Below are 26,967 nucleotides of genomic sequence, written 5' to 3'. Positions count from 1 at the left end.
ACTGTATGTTCATGTATACCCCCAGGGGTAAATATTTGTCAGCCCATACACTTAGTGCATGGGCATTACAAGTATAGGAGGCCCGCTCCATTCTAATGAGGACAATTTTTATGAGGCCCTCCTTCACGTCTCTTCCAAGGGGTATTGAAGTGCCTCCAAATTTTTGGCAGCCCTTGCATTCACTGCATAGGCCAACACTGTGGGAGACTCTTTCCTTTCTAATGGGAATTTGGCATTACTGAGACCCTGCTCTATGTCTCTTTAAATTGTTAGTGGGGTTTTTCCTAAATTTGGTCAGCCGTTGGACTCACTGCATACCCTATAACTGTATAGCATACCCTCTCCTTTCTAATGGGGACATGTCGTACTTGTTACTGTGGCCCTGCTCTATGTGTCTTTAAATTCTTAATGGGGTTTTTCCTAAAACTGGTCAGCCGTTGGACTCACTGCATACCCTATAACTGTATAGCAGACTCTCTCCTTTCTAATGGGAATTTGTCATTACTGTGGCCCTGCTCTATGTGTCTTTAATTTCTTAGTGGGGTTTTTCCTAAATTTGGTCAGCTGTTGGACTCACTGCATACCCTATAACTGTATAGCAGACTCTCTCCTTTCTAATGGGAACATGTCGTACTCGTTACAGCTACTATGTGTCTTTCAGAGTTCCTTCATCATCAATGAAACAGGATGTGCCTGATGATGTGTCACACACCACATTGCCATATAAGGTTGTAAAATGTTAAACTGACATTTCCCGGTGAATGCATTTGCCTTAAAAAATAACATAAAAAAAAAACAGTAGGATCTTTCTTTAGTATAAAAACAGAGTTGCCAATGTAACCTCAATGTAATCACATTGTTCAGCTCCTACACCTCCTCCTCCATCTCCGAAACGACCACATCAGTCACAAGCTGAAAGCACTGCAGCACTGCCTTGGCCAAGTGGCATCAGGCTGCGCTGAAGATAACATGCTTAATGCTTAGGTGACTAACTGCCCAGCGCTGCAGAGTTTTTGAAAGCTGTAACATAGCAGCTTGATCTGTGGCTCTCACCGCTGAACATACAGCCAGGCATGGTCGTGTGTGACAATGGGCGGAACCTGGTGATGGAGAAATGACAGCCGGAGGAGATACGGTTTCCCTCTATGCCAGTCCTTTCACCGAGCTAAAGAATATGGCTGTGGTGAAATACAACTCCCACTGAGAAGCTGTTTCAGATTGAAAAACATTGGGCCCACCAGAGGATTTTATTCTGAGAGCTCACCTTTTTCCCTCGCTCAAGAGCCCAATAGCAGCTGCAAAGTTAGGGCTATCATGAACTCTCCTGATGTAGAAGCCAGAGGATTCTCTTGTGGGACTGTCCAACCCTGCCGAGAAGCAGTCCTGGCTAAGAAAAGTGTGTGGAAAGGTTCTCGGACATTCTATGGCTACTTTTTTACTGAGGTGGAAACCCACGCAAACATGGGGAGAACATACAAAATCCTTGCAGATGTTGTCCTTGCTGGGATTTGAACCCAGGATCCCAGCGCTGCAAGGCTTCAGTGCTATCCATTGATCCAATATGCTGCTGTTCACTCTCTGATTTCTAACAGGCTGGAGAAACTTGCAACTACTGCCACTCTATCTTCAGCTCCTTAGGAAGAAACTAATGTATTTCGGCAGCCACTCAATCTACCAAATAAAATTCCTGAGAAGGAAATTGGGGAAGGCTTTGCTACTGGTACTGGGGGCAGTGCTAATACCATGGCGTTGTACCATAGTTTACTGGAAATATTCCAGGCTGGTAGGAGGCAAGCAGATTCCCACAGAAAAGTACCAGTAGTAATGTTCAGGGACCCGCACTTGTAGAAGGCGAAGACAACACCGGGATAAATAGTGGCGGCTGGGGACCAAGAATGGACACAAGGCATGAGGTTGTGAAAAGCTTCCGCCTCTGCGAGCCTAAAACGCCACATTTCAGGTGTAAGCAGCTTTAGAGGACTTCCTGGGAGAAATGACAGCTGGGTAGATATGGTTTCCCAAGTCCTTTCACCAAGCTAAAGAATATGGCTGTGGTGAAATACAACTCAGCAAAAAAAGCTGTGGACTGGCTCCATACTGTCCCTGGCCACATTCACCTGTCCACATGTACCTGTCCACATGTTTGTTATTAGGTGGTCCTTCCCAGTAAGTGCACTGGGGAGGGCACGGGCAATGTTGTGGGACTCGTGCTTGTGAAAGGCGGAGACGACACCAGGAGAAACAGTGGTGGCTGGGGACCGAGTATGGACACCTGGCCGCCGCCGGAATGAGGTTATGAAAAGCTTCCGCCTCCACGAGCCTTAAAGGCCACATTTCAAGTGCAAGCAGCTGTCAAAAATTTGGCAGTATAGTATTGCAGCCTGTGGGTGGGTGGCTGGCTGCATACTTGCGCTTGCATTCCAAGGAATGGGGTAGGGACAACTGAACACTGCACTGAGACAAAGGATGTGGATGGCGGGAGGCAAGCATTACTTATGATGGGCACACTTTTAGGCAGTGAACTGGGAGTCAGAGATGCTTCCAGAGGTCTTCCCCATGCTGTTCCCATGTCTTTTCCGCACTGTATGCATGTGTCTGATGATGTTCCACACACCACAAGGCCAGATAAGGTTGTAAAATGTTAAAATGACATTTCCTGGTGAATGCATTTGTCTTGGTTGAAAGCAATGCAAAAGTGTAAAAACGCATCAAAAATGCTACTTGTGAACATAGCCCAAGGTGTGGAGGAGTATTTTTGTTTTTAGTTATTTATTTTGACATTTATACAAGTCATTACCCTGGAAATGATGTTCCTTAACATATTTCCCAGGAAAATCCATTTCGGTTTTGTTTTTGTATGTTTTACTGTGAGTCCGTAAAAGTGGCGTAATACTCTGACAACGTTGTTGACAGCAGTGACCTGGGAGTCAGAAATGCTTCCAGGGGTCTTCCTCATGTAATTGGAGCACTGTTCCCATCGATTTGGGCAATTTTTAGGCCCTCTGCAGACCGCTGGGGGGAGCCGCCTGAAAAATGCTCGCGTTTCCCATAGACTTAAATTGGGCTCGTTGCTCGGGTCGAGCACCCGAGTATTCCAATTTGCTCGACCCGAGCAACGAGTACCTGAGCATTTTAGTGCTCGCTCATAAAGACCGATGTACTTGAATTGTCCAGTAAAATTGAACTTGTTAAAATGAATTGGGTGTCCCCTGATGTGCATGCGGCTATTCCTGGAACTGAGGACTTGGAGACATTGAATGCTTCTGATTTATAAGTGAGTGTAATGCACCATACACAGCACAAAACTTACGGACTGGGACACAATATTTTTGAAATGTGCCAAAGCATCATGGAGCAGCAGCTCGTCCACATCTACCACTCTCTGGCACTTACATATAGACATAAAATCCTTATATGAGTCTTATATATGCTGTTTTAAATAGCTATTAACTTATAAAGAAATGTTTGACTTAGTTATTGAACATTTATTAACTAAATTAATAAATAAGCCCATTAATTCAAAAGTTCAGATTTATGCTTTTTTTTTCAGATTATATATGTGAGTCGAAACCCTAAAGATGTTCTAGTATCCTTATACCACTTTTACAAAATGAATCCATATTTAAAATGCACGATACCTTGGGAAATATTTATAAACCTCTTCATATCAGGGAAAGGTAATGTAGAAGCAAGCAAGGAATGATTTTTTCATGTGATTATAAGCAATGCAATGATAATATATTTTTTCAGTTTTTAAATTAATTAGCCTTTATGAGTAGCCTTTATGCAAAATGAGCACACAAACTAAAGGTATTTTGAAATTAAACTTTAGGCTTCATTTACTTCTGTGCTTACATTGAATAGTGTTACATGCAGCATTTTACCATTAGACAAATCTTATAGAATTTGAAATCGTAGCTTTGAATGGAGCCTCAAATGCAAATGAAAAGAACCATAGGCAGCTAAATATATTTAACATGACAGCTGTTCCTGGAATTTTTCCTATTCATATTCCACAAGATTTTATGGTCATATAAACTAAAGGGTTATTTAGATGACTAATTATTATCCAAAAGTATCTGCAGAATCAGTGTTACTGTTACAAGGAATTGTTACAATGACCATCATTTTTTTAGCTATATAACGCCGCAATGAGAAAGAGTTGTAATTAGTGTTGAGCGATACCTTCCGATATCGGATCGGATTGGATCGGACCGATACCCAAAAAGTATCGGATATCGCCGATTCCGATACCGGAAACCAATGCAAGTCAATAGGACAGAAATATCGGAATGAAAATAAACCCTTTCTTTCCTTGTAGGTTAATTCTACATGAAGGAAAACAACTAAGAATAATGTAGAATGTATTGGGGGAGGTGGGGGAGACAATAAAGGCATAGAGGTTTAGCCCAATCAAATGGAATAGCAGGAATTAATTTTTTTTTTAAGACGTTCTGAGTTACGCAAATATTGACTATGTTAAGTATTTTTATATTTTGTCAGATATTTATGTTTCACTACTTCCATGCTCTTCACCTTCTTTTTTACCTCTCCCACACTTTCTCCTTTATCATCCTCAGCATCTTTTTCATCCACTTCTTCACCTTCTTCATCATCTTCTTCTTCTTCACCTTCTTCGTATTATTCTTTTTTTTTACATTCTTCATATTCTACTTCTTCATCTTCTTCATATTCTTCTTCTTCATCATATTCTTATTTGTGACAGGCATTCCTGTAGTTGTTATCTATAAAAGGTTGGACATTACACCTTTCGTTCTGCCCGTCACAAAAGATTTACAACAGGATTTGTCCGCGTTCAGTTTGGCCTGCAGCAGCAGGTCTTTTCCAGGGGCACCACGAGGAGGAACGGACTCACCCCCATACACTGCTTAGTCATCTTCTGCTTATAATTTAGATATTATCTTTTGCTCTGATTTTTAGTCTTATGCTTAATGTTCTTCCGCTTTTTGTTCTGCAGCTTCTTGTACTTCTGCTTCTTGGTTTTGTCTCTTGTTCTTCTGTATCTTGGTGGTTGTCTTCTCTTCTTTGTCCTCTTGGTCAACTTCTTCAGGGTCATCTTCTTGGTCTTCTTTGGGGTGGTCTTCAGGGTCATCGTCTTCGGGGTCCTCGTCTTCTTCGGGGTCCTCATCTTCTTCGGGTTGGTCTTCATTGTCCTCATCTTCAGGGTCCTCGTCTTCGGGGTCCTCGTCTTCGGGGTAGTCTTCAGGGTCCTCGTCTTCTTCGGGGTGGTCTTCAGTGTCCTCGTCTTCAGGGTCCTTGTCTTCGGGGTCCTCGTCTTCTTCGGGTTGGTCTTCAGGGTCCTCGTCTTCAGGGTCCTCGTCAGGGAGATCCAGAGTGATTTCCAAGAACTATTTCAAAAAGCTTGAACTTGGAAATGTAGCAGAAGGTACAAGAAGGCTGAGGAACTACCGAGGACCAGCTGACGGTACTGGAACCCGGATGGGTAGCAGAAGGTACAAGAGCCAATGGAACTACCGAGGACCAGCTGATGGTACTGGAACTCTGTTACTAAGCAGGAGGTACCTGTGCCAGAAAGCACTACCAAGGACCAGCAGATGTTGGTGGAACTTGGATACCAAGAAGGAGGCACCTAAGCCAAAGGCACTGCCGAGAACCAGCTGACGGTACTGGAACCTGGATGGGTAGCAGAAGGTACCCATGTAAAAAAAATGTTTCAAGGCCGCGAGCAGGCCGCAGTTACCAAAACCCACAGTCCTACAGGGGGTGCTTGTCCTATTGGCACTATGGAACCAGCCTTCATTGCCAGATCCCGCAGCCCACATAGGAGTCATCTAAACTGCAGGCACCATAGAGTCGGCTAACCTGACCGCAACACGACAGGACAACGCATTGGAGGCAAAGTGACGTTGACACTACCTGGAAACAGCTGGCATGCTGGAACCAGGCTGGGCAGGAGGGAGTACCCTTGCCAAAGACACTGCTGGGAAACAGCTGGCGGTGCTGGAACCCAGGGTAAATACTAAAAACAGATTGGAGCCAGAGGCATAATTGGAGCAACTTTAAAATCTGTAGTAGTGTGAATGTGGACAGAGCAGGAGAATTTGCGGGACACACAGCAGGGGAATAGCTGACGTTACTGAACCCCAATAACACTGGAGCAAGCGTTGACTGTGCAGACGGCACTTCTGAGCAGCAACTAGCGGTATTGGAGCCCAGGGTAAATACTAAAAACAGAGGAGCCAGAGGTGTAATTGGAGCGAGTTTTAAATCAGTAGTACAGTGGATGTGGACAAAGCAGGAGAATTTGCCGGACACACAGCAGGGGAACAGCTGACTTTACTGAACCCCAATAACACTGGAGCAAGCGTTGACTGTGCAGACGGCACTTCTGAGCAGCAACTAGCGGTATTGGAGCCCAGGGTAAATACTAAAAACAGAGGAGCCAGAGGTGTAATTGGAGCAAGTTTTAAATCAGTAGTACAGTGGATGTGGACAAAGCAGGAGAATTTGCCGGACACACAGCAGGGGAACAGCTGACATTACTGAACCCCAATAACACTGGAGCAAGCGTTGACTGTGCAGACGGCACTTCTGAGCAGCAACTAGCGGTATTGGAGCCCAGGGTAAATACTAAAAACAGAGGAGCCAGAGGTGTAATTGGAGCAAGTTTTAAATCAGTAGTACAGTTGATGTGGACAAAGCAGGAGAATTTGCCGGACACACAGCAGGGGAACAGCTGACGTTACTGAACCCCAATAACACTGGAGCAAGCGTTGACTGTGCAGACGGCACTTCTGAGCAGCAACTAGCGGTATTGGAGCCCAGGGTAAATACTAAAAACAGAGGAGCCAGAGGTGTAATTGGAGCAACTTTAAAATCTGTAGTAGTGAGAATGTGGACAGAGCAGGAGAAATTGCCGTCCGCACAGCAGGGGAACAGCTGATGTTACTGAACCCCAATAACACGGCAGCAAGTGTTGACTGTGCAGACGGCACTTCCGAGCGCCAACTGGCGGTGTTGGAGCTCAGGGATTACAGTTCAGGTGGTAGAAACATGAACACAACAGGAGACCTGGATACTGTTGCCAACCAAATATTTATTCTGGAAGAGGACTGGCAAATTCATGAGAGATCCAGGCCTTGTTCATTTTGAGAAAAGTAAGCCGGTCAATGTTATCGGAGGATAGTCGCATGCGACGGTCTGTTTGTACACCACCTGCGGCACTAAAGACGAGTTCCGATAATACAATAGCGGAAGGGCAAGCTAGCACCTCCAGTGCATACTGACTAAGCTCTGGCCATGTATCCAGCTTACAGACCCAAAACTTGAATGGAGAAGAGCCGTCTGGGAGTACACTAAGAGGGCAAGACATGTAGTCTGTCACCATCTGACGGAAACGTTGCCTCCTGCTGACTGGAGCCGTCTGTGATGGTGTAGACATTTGTGGCGGCGGGGACACAAAACTTTGCCACATTTCTGCCATACTGGTCTTGCCTTGTGCTGAGGCGCTGCTTCTGCTCCCTCTTTGTGCAGAGCTTCCTCCACTGCCTCGACGCACTGAGCTGCTTTGTAAAGCACTAGCAGCACTGCTCTCGGTTGTAATGGAGAACATGATGGAATGCACCAGTGTGTCTTCGTACTCCCGCATTTTACGCTCCCTGTTCAACGGTGTTATGAGGCTTTGTAAGTTGTCCCGGTAGCGAGGATCTAGGAGCGTGGACACCCAATAATCAGCCGTGTTGAGAATGTGGGCGATGCGGCGGTCGTTTCTTAGTCACTGCAGCATGAAATCAACCATGTGCTGCAGACTGCCAACTGGCCAAGAAATGCTGTCCCCTGCTTGAGGCGTGATCTCTGCCTGCTCTGCATCACCCCACCCTCGCTCTAGATACTGACTACTAGAGCATTGTGTACCTCCCTCCTCTGGACAGATGTCTTCCTCATCCATTGACTCCTCCTCATCCTCCTCACAAAGTGTCCCCTGCCTAGGCCTTTGTGAGGAACCACGTTGCGCAGACTGTAGAGAAGCAGATGGCATTTGTGACTCCTCATCCTCCACCTCTTCCAAAACCTCGTCCCTTAGTGCTTGCAGTGTTTTTTCAAGCAGGCAGATAAGGGGGATAGTTATGCTGACTAGTGCATCATCTGCACTCGCCATCCGCGTGGAATAATCGAAGGCACGCAAAACGTGGCAAATGTCCTTCATAGCGGCCCACACAGTGGTGGTGAAGTGTGAATGGCGCGCACTGCGACTTGTTTGCGCCTGCTGCAGCTGGTACTCCATTACTGCTGCCTGTTGCTCACTCAACCTCTCCAACATATGTAACGTTGAATTCCACCTGGTGGGTAGGTCACATATGATGCGATGTTCCGGAAGACGTAATCGGCGCTGCAGAGCTGCAATGCGTGATCTTGCGTTGCTGGAACGCCGCAAGTGAGCGCACTCTATGCGGACCTTGTGAAGCAGTGCATCAAGATCCGTATAGTCCCTCAAAAAACACGACCAAGTTGAGCACATGTGCCAGACATGGGATGTGAGTGAGGTTGCCTAGGCCCAGAGCTGCCACCAGATTTCGGCAATTGTCACACACTACCATGCCTGGCTGGAGATTCGCTGGCACAAACCACACGTCGCTCTGCTGCTTGATGGCATTCCAGAGCTCCTGCGCTGTGTGGCTTCGATTCCCCAAAGAAATTAATTTTAATCCGGCCTGTTGACGTTTGGCCACGGCTGTGCTCATTTCGGTCATCATAACAGGTAACCGTTCACGGGTCGATGTGGAGGTAGACCGTGACGGCTCCTGCAGCGCTGATTCAGAGGAACTGGAGTATGAGGAGGAGTCAATGTGTACAGACTGGATTCCTGCAATCGTTGGAGTTGGCAGAACACGTACAGCGCCACTCTCAAGATCTGTACCCGGCTCCACAACATTTACCCAATGGGCAGTGAGGGAAAGGTATCGTCCCTGTCCATGCTTACTGGTCCACGCATCGGTGGTTAGGTGGACCTTGCTACTGACGGCGTTTTGTAGCGCTTGTTTAATTTTTCCCTCCACATGATGTTGCAGGGCAGGGACGGCTTGCCTGCTGAAATAAAAGCAGCTGGGCACATTATATTGTGGGACTGCCAATGCCATAAAGTTACGGAAGGTGTCAGTCTCCACCAGCCTGAATGATAGCATTTCAAGGGCCAGTAGTTTAGCAATGCCAGCATTCAGAGCCTGTGCTCGGGGGTGGTTTGCCGAGTATGGGCGCCTTTTCTCACATGCCTGTGCTAACGATGGCTGTAGACTGGCCTGGGAGTGTGAGGATGACTGGGAAAGTGGTGCTGTGGGTGGAATTACACTGTGTCTCTGTACAACAGTGCCAGAGATTCTTCCATGGCGATCCTGTGAGGAAGCCGAACCAGCTGTGTGTGAGCTGGAGGAAGAGACTACAACACGAGCTGAAGAGGTGGTAGGTGGCGCTGTAGGTTGGCCTAGGTCTTCAGTGTGTTTTTGTAACTCCACCACGTGCTTGGTCCGCACATGTTTCCACATATTTATGGTATTGAGGTTGCTGACACTTTTCCCTCTTTTCACCTTCTGATTACACAGCTTGCATTTGACAAAGCAAATGTCATCTGCAACTGTGTCAAAAAAGGACCAGGCACTGCAAGTCTTGGGAGCGCCCGCTTTGGATTTTGGAAGAGCCATGCTCCTAATGGGTGCCGAAGTGGAGGCTACAGGCAACCAAGTCTGCCACTCCCTCTCCCTCCTTTTTGGGCTGTCCCTCACGCCATGATGGGTCAAGGACCTCATCATCTACACTACCCTCTTCAAACAACTGCTTCTCCTGGGTCGTCTCGACAGCACAGTACGCACCAGAAAGTGGAACCTGAGTCTCATCAGATGCGTACTGAGGTGTGCTGCTGACCATAGGCACTGGCCCACCCGCCTCTTCAGATTCAGAGAGACAAAACGGTTGCGCATCACTGCATACTACCTCTTCTTCAAATTCTCGAATTCTGCCTGGCTGGCCCCCTCTTTCCAAGCCAAGAGACTCAGAGAACAGAAGTAGAGAGGGCTCCTGTCCAGGGCTCTCTGACTGCCTGGGCAATTTGGCAGGTGGTGAAGAGAGAGATGGGTGCTCTTCAGTGCTCAGGACCTGAGAGGATCTGGAACTAATTGACGTCGATGCATTAGCTGCCATCCATCCGACAACGGCTTCAATTTGGTCCTCCTGCAGCAGTGGGGTATGGCTAGCTCCTACAAAGCTGCGCATAAAGGACTGTTCCCTGGTAAAACTGGGGGATGCTGAGTCACTGGTGCCCGCAGCAGGCACAGAATCCCCACGTCCTCTCCCTGCAGGCACAGAATTACTCACGTCCTCTCCCTGCAGAAAGTCAACGCCCACGACCACGACCACATGCCTTACTCCCTGCCTTCTTCATCTTGGTAGACTGATAAAGACTTGGTAGACTGATAAAGATAGGCAGAAAAGTACTAAGGGCTTAGTGTGCTTATTCCTGAACCGCTGCTAACAGGTATAAGAAACACTAATTTTATAAAGTGTGGACTAGACTTTAATATGAGCTATTGTGGCCTACACAACTGTGAAGTGGAGTGTTTGGTGAACTTTATTTAGTTTTTTTTTGTCACAAAAAGACACTGGATGTGCCTAAAGATGTAATACCGATAGTATCACAAACTTTTTGTAGCTATTACAATGTAGGAAGGTAACCTACAATGCAATAGATGAGGCTACAAAAAATAGGCTAATACTAATCTGGCTGGGGCTGCAGGGCCCAATGCTGCAGAAAGGCTCCTCTAACTACTCCTATATAGTGTGTTTGGAACCAATTTAGCTGAATACTTATGCAACCACCACACTAATAGGAGATATCAGGAAAAATTATGAATTGGCAAAAAAGGACAATGTATGAGGCAGTGACACACACTGAGCGCACTACAACCAGACGTGGCTGAAGCACACACTACAGCGTGAGCTGCACTCACACACAGAGACCTTGCAGACAGCGGTGAACAGCACAGAGAACTGTGCACTAGCGCTGCAAGGCACAGCGATTAATAAAGTAGCTTGGGTAAAGCAGAATAGACCAAATAGGTAGCTAAAACTGTCCCTCAGAACAACAGCGTCCTATCCCTAACTGAATTGACAGCAGAGTGAGCTCAAAATGGCGGCGGCGGCGGCTTTTATAGTGCATCATTACATCATTTCAGCAGCCAATCACGGCCATGCCATTAGTTAAGATGCCTACATGCCTAAAAGGATGTGCCCACACTTCTTAGGATCCTCATTGGCTGAATAAAATTAAACTGGCTCATTGCATTATGGGAACTTCCGATTCCAGTATACGATATTGCAAAAGTATCGGAATTAAGTATCGGAATTCCGATACTGCGAATATCGGCCGATACCCGATATTTCAGTATCGGAATGCTCAACACTAGTTGTAATATATTGGGATAAACATTGCCACTTTGTGCTAATATGTCACAAAGGTTTTCTTAAAGTTCAGGCACTCAAATACTTAAAGTATTCAAGTATCACATATTTTTTAAGTATTTTAAAAGATTTTATGTTTATTTTACTGTTGTATTTTTATATTTAAAAACTCTTGCTTAGAAGTAGATTGCTTCATATGGTCATGGAGCTGCATATTTCTAAATGATGGCAGCATCTTTATCAAGATGGCCACACCATAATCATGTACACAAAATAAAAAAAATAAGAGCAGACTATACCATATATACACACATATATATACTTTATATCTTGTGGTGTAGCAACCAGCTCGGCTGTATGCGGAGGTAAAACACAGAATACTGTCTCTTTAAATTTTTGGGTTAGTTTATTTAGCAGTCATAAACTACCCTGGAGTCCAAAAAGAAAACTCAGCCCATTTGGCTAAAGAGCCAAAACAAAATAAAAATCTTGCAGCACAGTCCATATCTAGGCCAAGGTCTGGCCACATACACCGTTAGCCACGCACAGGTTCAGCACACCCCGTGCTAGATCCTTCCTGGAGCAAAGTTTCCCCAAGTACTGAACACATCTGAGTGTCAGGGCTGACTATTCAAAGCCGAGACACTCCCCTGTTTGGGAGGGATGGTGGATGATGTCCCGTCCAGCACTTTTGTTATCCACTAAAAACATTCCCTTGTAAATGTGGTTCTATTAACTCTTTCTGCACCTACTTGTGTAGGAGAACTTGTACGTTTTCACATCACTGAGTTTAAGAGTCTCAGCGACACATACCTCCCTTCTCACACACTACCAGTGACTTTGTCACATATCCCCCCCCTCTGCCCAAAGTCGGGGGTTTTGGCACCTTCACTCACTAGACAGGGAAGTCTGGACAGGGCATCGGCATTAGCATGCAGTTTCCTGTGCCTGTGCTTTACCAAAATACTAAAGTCCTGGAGGGCCAGGAACCACCTAATCACCCGGGCATTTTTTCCCATCCATTCCCTCATCCATCTCAGAGGGGCATGGTCTGAGACCAGTCTGAATTTGCGGCCTAATAGGTAGTACCTAAGGGTATCAACCGCCCACTTGACGGCCAGGCACTCCTTTTCCATGATTGCATAACTCTTTTCGCAGGCCGAGAGTTTTCTGCTCAAGTACAGAATGGGGTGTTCATGCCCATTTACTTCCTGAGATAAGACGGCTCCTATGCCAACATCTGAGGCGTCTGGAGCACAAACTCTTTCCGGAAGTCAGGTGCTATCAATACCGGTTGGTTGCAAATCTCTGCTTCAGAAGACCACTTGGCCATCGCCGCCTTCGTACCTCTAAGTAACTCGGTTAGGGGTGCCGCTATTGTGGCGAAATTAGGGATAAACCGCCGATAATACCCCACAATACCCAGAAAGGCCCGTACCTGTTTCTTTGAAGCCGGCTGCGGGCAATTCTGGATGGCCTCCACCTTGTTCATTTGCGATTTTATTTCACCCCTTCCAACCACGTATCCCAAGTATTTCGCCTCTTCCTTTTTTCAATGGCTCATTTTCTTGGGTTTATGGTAAACCCGGCATTTCTCAATGCATCCAGTACTGCCTGGACCTTCTGCAGGTGGGTTCCCCAATCTGGGCTGAAAATCACAATGTCGTCCAAGTAAAAGGCAACGTATTTTTTATGTGAGCCCAGAATCTGGTCCATGGCCCTCTGGAAGGTAGCTGTGGCTCCCTGTAGCCCGAACGACATTCTAGTAAATTGAAAACACCCGTCGGGTGTGGAAAATGCCATTTTCACCTTGGCGCCTAAGGCCAGGTGAATCTGCCAGTATCCTTTTGTTAGGTCCAGGGTAGTAATGTACCTGGGAGGCCCCAGACTCTCAATAAGCTCATGGACCCAGGGCATCGGGTAGGCGTTGAACCTGGACACGTCGTTTAGCTTCCTGTAATCATTACAGAACTGCCATTCTCCATTCGGCTTAGGCACAAGAACAATTGGGCTGGCCCAGCCGCTCTTAGATTCTTCGATAACGCCCAGACTCAACATTCTCCTCACCGCCTTGGAGATCACCTCACAGCGGGCTTCGGGAATTCGATCCGGCCTTTGGTTCACCTGTACGTGCCGTTCCGTCAGGATCTCATGCTTCACAACTTGCGTACATTCGGGCAATTCTGAGAACAGGTCTCGGTTAGTGTTGAGCCACCCCCGTAGTGTTCGAGTTCGATTCGGTTCGTCAAACACCCGTGTGTTCGCCGAACTGTTCGTCGAACACCTTCGAACACCGTTAAAACCAATGGCAGGCAAACAAAAACACATAGAAACACATAGAAAACACCTTCAAAGGTGTCCAAAAGATGACAAACTGCACAGAAGACATAACTAACGCATGGAAAAGTGATAAGTACATATAGTCATGCGAAAAGAAAAGAGGTGCAGGAGTAAAAGGAGGGGGAGACACAGATATAGGCATGTCATGCCCTTCTAAAATCCAAAAAGTGAGAAGCCGACACGACCAGTCCGTTCCTGCCCGTGACACCTCCGTGTCGCCGGGTTTGTGCCAGAGCCGCGGTGGACCCTGATGGCCAGCCCCCCTCTCCCAATACTGGTGCCTGTTCGCTGGTGGGTCGAGCGAGCCCCCCTGTGGTGGAGGCAGCTCTAAGCTTTTTAATTTAAATTGTCTCTCTAATTTGAATGAATACACCTTAAATCCTTTTACAAGGATCTATTGGAGGGCAAGTCTCATGCCAGCAACCGTGTAATTCCAGCTCCAATAGCGTCCACTAAAGCTGTTGCAGTTAAAAAGCTTTTATAAGGATCGAGCTCGGCTGTCCACCGCTAGGCGTCCTACCGCTAGTCCCAGCCCCTATGCCTTGGGGTGCCTCCTGATGCTCTTCACTGAGTATCCCGTGGTCCCGAAGCATTTCCTTTGAAAAAATTAAGTGTTCAAACTACAGGTGGTGTAGCTTGCTTAACAGCTGGGAGAATCCGCTGACTAGCAGACACTGCTACTAGGCACAAAGTATTTCCTGGGCTAGATGCAGTTAAAAATTTGTAATTAGATACTATCGTTGGATGCTGAGAAAGCATTCCATAGAGTCTCCTGGCACACCATATATTATTCTCTTAAAAAGCTTGGGGTAGGGGTCTAGGGGACCCTTTTATAGCCAAAATCACGGCCCTGTATCGCAATACGTCACCTAGGCTGAAGATAAATGGAACTGTAGCACCCTGAGGGTTCGGTTGCTACAGAGATATTGCACCTCACCCAGAGGTGTGATATCTCACTCTCAGGTAAGGATGGAGTGTGGATCAGGACCCGACACCTGCATGCATTACACCACATTGCCGTGGGGCAGGGCGACCAATATGCCCCTGAGATGGGCACGACAGTCCCTGTCCCTGGCTGGAGTGGGGGGAGGGAACACTGAGGAAGGGGAACCCTGTAGTGCAGGAGCAGGGAGGAAGCAGTTCCTGGGTGCATTGAGAAGGGAGTATAAAAGGTGGGCACCATCTTAGTTCAGTGCAGAGAAGTCTGAGCAGAAGTGACAGGGAGCAGGGGCTCTGCATGAGCTCTGCTCCGGAGGCGGGCCTAGTAACAGACGCCCAGGCCTGGAAGAGGGAGAAGAAAGGAAGAGGAGTGGAGAAGGCTCCAGGAACGAGGAACGAAGGGATCCCAGGGGTGCGGACGGGTGAGTCGCTACCGCACGCCCGAATCCACCTGCGTGGAGTGGTCAGGCAAAAGGGGGAGACCGGTCCCCGAAACTAGTGGAGGCGGGAAACGACCCTCAGCAAGAAACCGGAGGCTGTGACATTTTATGTGGCGCAGCCCCTCGCTACACCAACTAGGAAAGCACCACATAGGGTCAGGGAAACTGGCGCAAGTTTACCAAGAGGAAGCCCGAGGCAGCCGGACAGAAGGGTTGGTAAGAAAGGCCAGATAAAGGACACACAAAGGGGGTCCTGTGAAGCGCTCCAAAGTTATCTGGGAGTTGTCTGAGCCCCTCACCTGGTGAGCACAGTACGACGTGGGCAGCCGTTACCTGCAGAAGTGGTCTGGATAATAAGAACTGTGAGTAAAGGCCCTGGACTGCATCGCTGACTCCGTGTCATTACTGCTGCTGCCCTGCACCATCACCCCCATCCTCCGCATACACTGCCCTGAGGCTATACTCCTCCCGTGGGGAGTTATGCTACGCTCTGCTGCACCCACAACACCACCCTCAGCGGTCTGCCCTGCAGTGGCGGTTCACTCTGACCGCAATCCACGGGTGGCGTAGTCGGACATTTAAACATCAAAACCACATAAATAGTTCCGCCACTGGTTTGACCACCCTGAGCCACGGAACCGGGTCACCGCCACGGAGACTACAACCACCAGCATCCACCAAAAAGGGTCCGGCTCTGGGAGTCCCAAGGCCCAGGGGGCGCATCAGAACATTTTCATCACCTTTCATAATCACGAATGGGACAAGGCAGGGATGTCCTCTGTCCCCTCTCTTATACATCCTAGTGACGGAGCACCTGCTCTCATCAATTCACCATAACCCCAATATTAGGTGGATTGAGGTGGGAGGCACCGATTACAAGTGCTCTCTATTTGCTGATGATGTCCTAGTATATATCACTCAATCACATATATCCATCCCTGCTGTTATGGCTGAAATAGATCACTTTGTTACATGGTCAAATTTTAAAATCAATGCAGCGAAGTCTGAGGCCCTTGATGTCTCCCTCCCCAAATCCATACAGGATTCCATCCAGTCCAACTTTCCCTTTGCCTGGCCCTCACAGGGTATCAAATACTTAGATGGGAGAGGTCTCTCTGTATAGGAATTCCTATGTTTTCTTAATTTTGGGCCCTTTATTGAACAACTCCATACAGACCACGGTTGGCAAGTTAGAATTGTAAGATTCACTACGTGAACCACTGCTATTTTGTGGAAAAGCACATGTACACTGTGTTCCAAATTATTATGCAAAAAGTGTTTAGGAGTGATAAGGGAAGAATTTGTTTGTTTGTCAGTTAAACTCATTGATGGTGATGTGTGTCAGGGCTCTTTATATCACTGTAAGCAATTGCAGACACCTGTGCTAATTAGTTTGGCAGGTGTGTTCAATGAAAGGCAAGACTACTTAAGAAGGCTGTCCCACATTATTTAGCAGCCTACATTTTCTGCCAAAATGGGAAAGAAAAAGGATGTGTCGGCTGCTGAGAAGCAACAAATTGTGGAGTGTTTAGGTCAAGGCATGACTACAATCAACATTGTGCGATGATCAGGATGAAGTGTCTTGGCAATCAAGAAGTATGTAGCTGATTCACAGTACACACGTGTGCGTGCTGATAAGGGCAAATTGAGGACTCTTTCCTACAGGCAATTACGTCAGGTTAAAAGAGCAGCGGCAAAAAAGCCTTGTCATAGCAGCAGACAAGTTTTTGAAGCTGCTGGTGCCTCCAACGTCCCCCGAACAACAAGATGCAGGGTCCTTCAGAGGTTTGCAGCTGTGCGTACGCCATCCTGTCGACCTCCTCTATCCACTGCACACAAGCAGAAACGGCTCCAGTGGGCCAAACAATACATGAAGACTGATTTTAAAACTGTTTTGTTCATGGATGAGTGCCGTGCAACGCTCGATGGTCCAGATGGATGGAGTGGAGGATGGCTGGTTGATGGACACCCCATGCAAACACGGCTACAGCGCCAACAAGGAGGAGGTGGAGTAATGTTTTGGGCTGGAATCATGGGGAGAGAGATTGTCGGCCCCTTTAGGATCCCTGAAGGGGTAAAGATGAACGCCATAATGTATGTGGAGTTTTTCAAACAGCAGTTCCTGCCATGGTTCAAGAAGAAGAACTGTGTATTCCACAGCAAGATTATTTTCATGCATGATAATGCACCATCTCATGCTGCACATAACACATCTGCATCTCTGGCTGATATGGGCATAAAAGGGGACAAACTTATGGTGTGACCCCCATGCTCCCCTGACCTCTACCCCATTCAAAACCTCTGGAGCATCATCAAAAGGAGTGTCTATGATGGCGGGAGGCAGTTCACATCTAAGCAACAGCTCTGGGAGGGTATTCTGTCCTCATGCAAAACAATTGAAGCAGAAACCATCCAAAACCTGACAAATTCAATGGACGAGAGAGTTCAGAAGCTCCTTTCGAACAAGGGGTCCTATGTGCAAATGTAACATCACCTAGAATAAAGTTTTGAGTTGAAAACTGTTTGATTTCAGTTTCTAATAACCTGCTAATGCTTATAATTTCAAAAATCACCATTTTTTTGGTCTTTATTAAAATGAAAAGGTTGATCGAAGAGTGTGGGGGATCTAAGAGTGTGGCAACCCAGTAGTCAGGATTACTTCGAATTCTGACAATCTGAGGGTCATGTTGCAGGTAGTGCAGCAAGAAGGCACTTATGTGTCTTGCGCATCTCGGAGCCCCAAAATTATTTTCCGGGCTAGATGCAGCTAAAAATTATGATTAATTTTAAATCTGGTGGAGCTTAGTATAGATGGCCTAATAGAATCAGTACTGCACACTGCTACAAAGCCCAAATTATTTTCCAGCCAAGATACAGATAAAGATGATAAGTAATTTGAAAGCTTAAAACGGTTGGTGAGGTGATTTTAACCAATCAAAAAGCTTTTACTCTCCCCAGGATGACACAGGGGTAGAAAAGTCGTTTCGGATCCATGATTTGTTCATCTTTATAAACGTGAGTCTGTCTACATTATCAGTGGAGAGCCGCGTGCGCTTATCTGTCAGCACACCACCAGCAGCGCTGAACACACGTTCAGACAGAACGCTGGCTGCGGGGCATGACAAGATCTCCAAGGCGTAAGTGGCTAGCTCCGGCCATTTATCCAGATTGGAAGCCCAAAAAGAGCAAGGGTCCAGTGACACAGTCATGGCTTCAATGTTTACTTGGAGATACTCCTGTACCATCGTCTCTAGGCGTTGACTATGTGTCAGACTTCTTGTCTCCTGTGGCCTTGCAAAGGATGGGCTAAAAAAGTGGTGAAATGATTCCGCAAAATTGATGTTACCAGCAGATACTGTGTTTCTGTTACGGTTTGAGTGCTGAACACTCGACGGTCCCACGGTTGGGAAGTTGGAACTGTGAGATTCACTACGTGCACCACTGGTGTTTTGTGGAAAAGCACATGTAAGATTCTGCAACAGTCTCTGCTGATACTCCTGCATGCGTGCATCCCTTTCTATGGCAGGAATAATTTCTGCAAATTTACTTTTGTACCGGGGATCTAACAGTGTGGCAACCCAGTAGTCAGGATTATTTCTAATTCTCCCAATTCGAGGGTCATGTTGCAGGTAGTGCAGCAAGAAGGCACTCATGTGTCTTGCGCATCCAGGAGCACCAAGTCCCTGTTGTGTTGGTGGCGAGGTAACAATCATGCTTCCTTCCTCTGTCCTCTCCCCCCAACCTCGCACAACAGAAATGTGATCAAGGTCTCCCTCATCTAATGAGTCTTCCATCAGTTCGTCCTCCACTGCTTCCTGGGCTCCTGCACCTTCCTCACTAGTTTGGCTGCTACCATGCGCCCTGGTAAAACCATCTCCCCCACCCTCACATGCCTGCCGCCTTGGTGCTGCTGACCGTCTGGACCTTGCAGATGTTAGCCCTTCCGCATACAACTCCTCCTCCTCTACTTCCTCCACCTCCTCTTGTGCCACCACCTGACTCCGAATTCTGTTTAACATGTGCTCCAACATGTAAATCACCGGAATAGTCATGCTGATAATGGCATCGTCAGCACTAAACATCTTCGTCGCCATTTCAAAACTGTGCAGAAGGGTGCATAGGTCCCTGATCTGAGACCACTCCTCCAGCGTGATTTGCCCCACCTCTGGATCTCATTGGCCCAGGCTATAAGTCAGAACGTATTGCACCAGGGCTTGTCGGTGCTGCCACAGTCGCTGCAACATGTGCAGAGTTGAATTCCACCGGGTAGGCACATCGCATTTTAGCCGGTGAAGTGGCAGACCCAACGACTTCTGTAGAGATGTAAGTCGCTGAGCTGCGGGATGCGAACGGCGGAAGTGAGCACACAGCGACCGTGCCCTCTGCAGAAGGCCATCAAGTCCGGGATAGTGGGCTAAAAATTGCTGGACAACCAGGTTCAACACGTGAGCCATACAAGGCACGTGTGTGAGATTGCCCCGGCGAAGGGCCGCACCCAGGTTTGCAGCATTGTCGCACACAGCCTTCCCTAGTTTCAGGTCCAGTGGAGACAACCATTCATGAAATTGGTTCTCCAGAGCTGACCACAACTCAGCTGTGTGACTCACATTTCCCAGACATTTCAAAGTAAAAACCACCTGATGACGTTGAGCCCTACTGCCAGCATAGTAAGGAGGTGTGCAGGATCCCTTCTGCGCAGTTAGAAAGCTTGTGGCATGACCAGACAGGCTTTGGGTGCAGGTGGAGGACCGAGAGGAGGTTGAGGAGGCAGAAGCAGTGGAGGAACTTCGAGATAAAGAGGATTGACGCACAACTCGTGGGGACGGCAAGACTTGGACAGCAGCCCCTTGTCCTGCTGTCACCATAGTTACCCAGTGCCCAGTCAGCAACATGTAACGCTCCTGTCCATGCCTACTCGTCCAAGTGTCTGTGGTGAAATGCACCCTGTCACACACAGAGTTTCTCAAAGAAGCGGTGATGTTGTGTGCGACATGCTGGTGGAGGTCAGGCACACCTTTCTTTGAGAAGTAGTGCCGACTGGGCATCTGGTACTGGGGCACTGCGACAAACATAAGGTCTCGAAAATCCTCTGTGTCCACCAGGCGGAAAGGCAGCATTTCTGTAGCCAAAAACTTGCAGATGGTGAAATTCAACCTCTTAGCTTTCTCATGGCTAGGAGGAAATGGTCTTTTACTTGTCCACATCTGAGGGACCGAGGGCTGGCTGTTGTGCTTAGATGGGGTTGATAAGGGTGTCCCCGGCAAACTGCCGGTCTGTGAGGAAGATGCAGGCGGACATGTTAGGTTGCCTTGATCCAAAGGTGGTGCTATCGATGTCGGACAGTGCTCAACACCAGCTGGTGTTACCATCTCCAAAGAAAATGATGACCTGCCAATCACGCTGGCTGTTGCGGGTAAAGAGGTGGCAGGTCTGCGTCCCAAAACAGGTGTGACTGCTGTCCCCCCAGTCACAGAGGATGAAGAGGCCACAGATGCACAAGATGGGGCAGACGGTGGTTGGACCAGCCCGCTAGGCCTGATTGTAGCACAGTGAGCTTCCCACTGCAACTTATGCTTCATGTCCATGTGCCGGTTCATGCATGAAGTACTCAAACTATGTATTTTTTGGCCTCCACTTAGCTTTTGCTGACAAATGTTACAGATAACACGAGTTGGGTCATCTTTATCGATCTGAAAATATGCCCAGGCTATGCAAGGCTTAGCACCCATGCGACCTGAAGAGCCACCACGACTTGTGGTGAGAGGCAGAGTTGTTTTTGAGGATGCAGTTGTTGATGTGCTTCCAGTACTACGTCTCTGTCCAGGAAGGCGCAACCTGACCTCGTCGTCACTAGCATCCTCCTCCTCCACCTCTGCTGACCTCATCTCTTGGCTGACTGTGGTCCTGGATCCGACTCATAAAGATTCTGGGCATCAGTGTAGATCATTTCCTCGTCTGGATTCACAGAAGCGCGGGAGCCGATCTCCATTTCCCAGGCTATAGTATGAGTAAACAGCTGTGCAGACTCAACCATCTGTGTTACCCCATACTCAGACGGGCAGCTGGAGATTTGGGAGCTGTGAGGAAGCAAGTGCGATTGGGGTGACACCTCTGAGGACTGGAGTATTTGTGATGTTGAAGTTCATGCGGAGGAGAGCCCTCTTAAAGGAGCACTTGATATCCGTTGAAGCACCTGCTGTTTTTGTGCCTCATCTGGAATTTGTAGCGATTGGCGTGGCCGTAAGAAAGGGATCTTATCACATTGTCCGCTAAAAGAAGTAGACATTTTAGTTTGGCTGGAAGATGGTCTTTCTTCTGCAGATGTTACTGTTGCTTTAACACGTACCCCACGGACACAACCTTTTTTCCCCTCCCCAACACGCCTATTCCCCTTTCCACCAGCAGCAGGCCTTTTTCCACTCATTTTGGTGGTTAACTAATTCACAACTCTGGAGTTGTTTGCACAAAAAAACAATGGATGTTAACCGAGCAGAGCTGTGTGGCCAAACTGTGGTATTAGGCCAAAACTATTGTCTGGGTTAGATGCAGAAAAAAATTATATTCAATTTGCAACCTGATGGAGGTCAGTATAGATGGACTAATAGAACAAGTCCCACACACTGCTAGAAGCCCAAATATTTTTTCAGAGCTAGATGCAGAAAATAATTATATTCAATTTGCAACCTGATGGAGGTCAGTATAGATGGACTAATAGAATGATGCTATGCCCAAACGGTTTTACTTCACTAGGTGCAGTAAAAAAAATTGGTATTCTATACACAGGTGGTGTAGCTCGCAACAAAGATAGGCTACTCCACTAACTAACACACTCTGCAATAGGCCAAAAAGGATTAGCTTTGCTAGATTTAGCCAAATGCTGTGAAAAAAACTTGCACAGCACTGGCACAGACCTGCCTGGCAAAAACTGATAGGAACTGATCTAACTTAGTCCTGAAAAGGACTGCAATTACAATTAGTCTTTACTCCCAACCTATCTATTTAAGAGCACAGACCTGCCTGATAAAAGTCATAGGAAATGCTGTAACCTAGTCCTTAAAAGGACTGCAATCACAACTATTCCCTACTCCCAAGCTCTCTGTAGATTTGTGTGAAAATTGGCTTGAAATTAACAAGGTATAGCGCACACAGCAACAGCGGTGCCGTCTAACATGCAGCTGCAGCAGTGAGAAAATGGTGGCGACGGGGAAAATGGCTGGGTCTTATAGGGCAAGGACATGTGACATACACTGCCAATGACACATGCCCTTGCTTGTGTGAAAAAAAGCACTTCGCTCCGTGTGTGCGCTGCTGATAGGCTGACAGACTGCACCTCCCCACTGTAAATGCGGGAAAGAGAAAAAAAATGGAGATCTTCATTATTCCTGCAGAGATCCATCCCCTGCCCCTCCCCCCGCCCCGCTGTACACTCAAACTGCGTATTAACATTAATTTTCATCATTACTGAGAAAAAATCCAGTTATGATTTTGGTGCACGAACAGTTATCGAACATAACCTCGAACAGCCGAATTTTTTTCAAATCGTTCGTGTTCGCTGAACGGCTCGAACACCGCCCAAAACAGCTCGAATTTGAGATTGGCGAACAAATCGAGTCGAACACCGCTCATCTCTAGTCTCGGTTTCTCTGCAATAGTTCTCGGCACTGTTGTTTCTAGGCCAGTGACAGCGTTTTTGTCACTGTAATGTCCTTATCCCTGTCTTCAGGATTTGCCCCTGGGGATGGAGCTTTCACCTGTTCTTTGTCTCGCTGCGGCTTCCATAAGTTGATGTGGTAGATCTTCTATGGCTTCCTACCTGGCTGGTGGACCTTGTAGGTGACTTCACTCAGCTTCTCAACTACTTTGTACGGTCCTTGCCACTTCGTACGATCCTTGCCACTTAGCCAGGAACTTACTCTCGACCGTGGGTACCAACACCAACACCCGATCTCCAGGGCTGAATTGTCTCAGCCTTGCGGCCCGATTGTAGACCCTCGTCTGGGCTTCTTGTGCATGTAGAAGACTCTCCTTCACAATTGGCATAACTCTTATGATCTGGTCCTGCATTTCGACCACATGCTCGATGACACTCCTGTGGGGTGTAGCCTCTCCTTCCCAGGTCACCTTTGCTATGTCCATAAGTCCCGAGGGTGTCGTCCTTATTGCAGTTCAAATGGCGAGAACCCTGTAGAGCTCTGGGAAGCTTCCCTAATGGAGAACAGCAGGTATGGCAGCAGGCAATCCCAGTCTCGCCCATCCTTCTCCACAACTTTCCTTAACATCGACTTTAAGGTCTTGTTGAACCGTTCTACCAGTCTGTCCGTCTGCGGGTGGTATACCAACGTTCGGAGTTGCATAATTTGGAGGGCCTTACACAATTCTCTCAACACCTTCAACATGGTCTGTCAGGATCTCCTTGGGCAGACCCATCTGGGAGAAAATATGATCCAGCTCTCTGGCGATACTTCTGGAGGAGGAATTTTTTAATAGTACTGCCTCCAGATATCACGTAGCATAGTCCATTATAACCAGAATGTATTGGGGTCCTCGGGCAGGCTTCACCAGGGGCCCGACAAGGTCCATGGCGATCCAGTCAAATGGGACCTCTATGGGAGGTAACGGCACTAGGGGGCTCCGAAAATAGGACACGGGGGCCGTTAGCTGACAGGTGGGACATGACCGGCAGTAGTTCACAATCTGCTGGTGACATCCAGGCCAGTAGAACCTTTGTAGGACCCGCTTCCGAGTCTTATCTACCCCTAGATGCCCACCCAAAATGTAAGAATAGGTTAGGCCTAACACTCTACGCCTAAAGGGTCCCGGCACTACCAACTGCTCTATTATCTCCCCTTTTGGGTTAGTGATCCTATAAAGAAGCTCCCCATTGAGTGCAAAATATGGGAACCTGGTGTCAGCCCCTGACTCCTGAGCAACCCCATTGATCACAGACACATTGTCAAATGCAAATTTCAAGGTGAGATCCTGCATCTCTGCAGTCCCAAAGTTCCCCCCCAGACACCCCCAAATCTGGGACCTCTCTTCCGGGGTCACCACCTCATCTTTGTCCCCTGCAAGGACACACAGGGGAAAGTCAACTGCCTCTGACTGCGACGGTGATGCATCATGGAGTGACCGGCTCTTGGTTTAGATACTTGGCACCCCCGCTTTCCGCCACAAGTCAATATATACACACAGACCCATACACACACACACAGATAGGTCCAGAAATATTTGAACAGTGACTGAATCTTCATGATTTGGGCTCTGCTTGCCACTATTTTTTATTTAAAATGAAACAACTGAGATGTAATTGAAGTGTAGATGTTCAGATTTAAATAAAGGGGTTGAACAAAAATATCCTGTGAAATGTTTAGGAATTGCAAAATTGCAATAATTTTTCTGCAAAGCCTCTTCATTTCAGAGGCTCAAAAGTAATTCGACAAACTAACTTTACCATAAATTAAAAGTACATTTTTAATATTTTGCAGAGAATCTTTTGCAGACAATGACTGCCTGAAGTCTGGAAGCCATGAACACAACTAAACGCTGGGTTTCCTTCTTTTTGATGCTTTGCCAAGCCTTTACTGCAGCTGACTTATTCGGCCGCTGGTCGCTGGCTGGAAGAACTCACTTGCCAAGCTGCTCCGTCTTCTGGTAGTGGGCGACGCTTGGCACTGCACATCCAGGTCCTTTTCAAATCAATAGGAGGTGGCCACTATCAGAAGACGGAGAAGCTTGGCCACTATCAGAAGACGGCCAGCTACGCAAACGAGTATTTCAGGTCGGCGGTCTCTGCCGTTGACACAGATAAAGCTGATCGGCGGGGGTGCCAGGTGTCGGACCCCGGCCGATCAGACATTGATGACCTATCCCATGGATAGGTCATCAATGTAAAAGTAGTGGACAACATCTTTACGTTTTGTCTTAAGGATGTGAAATATATGCTTAATGGGGTTGAGATCTGGTGATTGACCTGGCCATCGCAGAATATTCCACTTTGCCTTAAAAAACTCTTCAATTGCTTTCGCTGTATGTTTTGGGTCATGGTCCATCTGTACTGTGAAGTGCTGATGAATCAGTCTTGCTGCATTTGGTTGAATCTGAGCAAACAGTATAGCGCTGTACACTTCAGAATTCATCCAGCTGCTTTTGTCTTCAGGCACATCATCACTAAATACTAGTGACCAGTGCCATTGGATACCATGCATGCCCATGCCATGCCACTGTCTCCACCATGTTTTACAGAGGATGTGTTGTGCTTTGAGCCATTCTAAGCCTTCTCCATACTTCTTTCTTCCCATCATTCAGGTACAGGTTGATGTTAGATTCATCTGTCCAGTGAATGCTTTTCCAGAGCTGGAAACATGTGCATGTTTTTTTTTTGGCCCCTCAGCATTTGCCCTCATAAAGACTTCTTTTAATGGTAGATTTAGATATGGAAACACTTACTATCTATTGAGTGTTCTTCACTTTCATGGATGTTGTAAAGGGGTTTTTCTTTACCATGCAAACGATTCTGTGATCCTCCACCACTGCTGTATTCCATGGACGTCCAGGCCTTTTTGAGTTCCCAAGCTCACCAGTGTGCTCCTTTTTTGCAAAATGTACCAAAGTGTTAATTTGGCCACTCCTAATATTTCTGCTATCTTTCTGATGGATTTCTTCTATTTTCAGCTTAATGATGGTCTATGTCTCTCCTATTGAGAGTTCCTTTGAGCACATGTTGTGGGATCACAACAGCAGCTTTCAAATGCAAATGCCACACCTGGAATCTGCTCTAGACATTTTACCTGCTTAACTGATGATGGAATAATGAGAAAATAGCTAATGCAGCCCATGAAAGAGCTTTTAAGACAATTGTCTAATTACCTTTGAAAAAGAGGCAGCTACATATTAAGCAGATGTAGTCCCTAAACCCTTACTCCAATTAGGATGTGAATATTCTCAAATTAAAACCACTGAAAGTAAGCACTTTAAGCCCATATTGTTTATATAATTTATCTTAAAAATGTTTTGGTAAACAGATAAAATGCCAAAACTTGTGTCATTGTTCAAATATTTCTGGATCTAACTGTATATACTGTATATAGTTATATATTTTACTAGCTAAAGTTAGATACTGATTTATACACACACAAAAAAACATATATATATATTGTGGTAAGAAGACTCGCTCAGCCACTTCCGGAAGTAGACTCAGGAACCCGGGTTTTCATTGCAGGCTTTATTAGCTGCATAAAGCTCTGCACTTCAGCAAAATAAATACAGCCTTACTTGGCTAAACAACAAAACAAAAGATAAACTATAGCACAGTCCATATATGTGTGTGCGGGTGGTCACACACAAGTTATGTCCAACCTTCAGCTCCCTCCTGAGATATGGCTGTCTAGTCTGGAGACCTTGCCTCTCCAAACACAACTCATAGAAAAAAAAACAGGACTGAACATTTAAACGATGCTCAGCCACACCCTGGGGTGGAGGTATGGGGAATGACGTCCCTCCCATCACTATGTCATTCCTCTAAAACTACGCCCTTTAAGTGAGTTAACCCACCAGAAAGTAAAGCTGGCAGAAAGTCCACTGGTTTCAGTTCACACAGGCTAGCAACCTGTGCGACACATCCCTCCCCTCATATACCATACCAGTGACTCTGTTATATATATATATATATATATATCAGTTTAGGTAGTGAAATATATAGGTTTTTACCACCAAATCTGGGAGCAGAATTATGTAGAGACAGAGACCCTGATTCCAGTGATGTGTCACTTACTGGGCTATTTGCTGTATTTTTTATAAAATCACTGTCTTATCAGCAGGA

At 46.9% G+C, this 26,967-nt stretch overlaps 1 protein-coding gene across 1 annotated transcript in view; it reads left to right on the top strand.

The window, feature by feature from the left end:
- Window positions 1-26,967, top strand: part of LOC141259639 (amine sulfotransferase-like) — a 278,373-nt gene that overhangs the window by 236,242 nt on the left and 15,164 nt on the right. Inside the window, exon 4 of the mRNA XM_073675902.1 lies at window positions 3,551-3,677. Within this exon, the coding sequence (XP_073532003.1) occupies window positions 3,551-3,677 (127 nt within the window). The remainder of the gene's footprint in view (window positions 1-3,550; window positions 3,678-26,967) is intronic.

The sequence above is a fragment of the Phyllobates terribilis genome, unplaced genomic scaffold, assembly GCF_046119375.1.
Source record: "Phyllobates terribilis strain yellow unplaced genomic scaffold, ASM4611937v1 Scaffold_3__8_contigs__length_932513732, whole genome shotgun sequence".
Lineage (NCBI taxonomy): Eukaryota > Metazoa > Chordata > Amphibia > Anura > Dendrobatidae > Phyllobates > Phyllobates terribilis.
The sequence above is the reverse complement of the archived record's forward strand: the minus strand, read 5'-3'. Positions and strand labels throughout refer to the sequence as shown.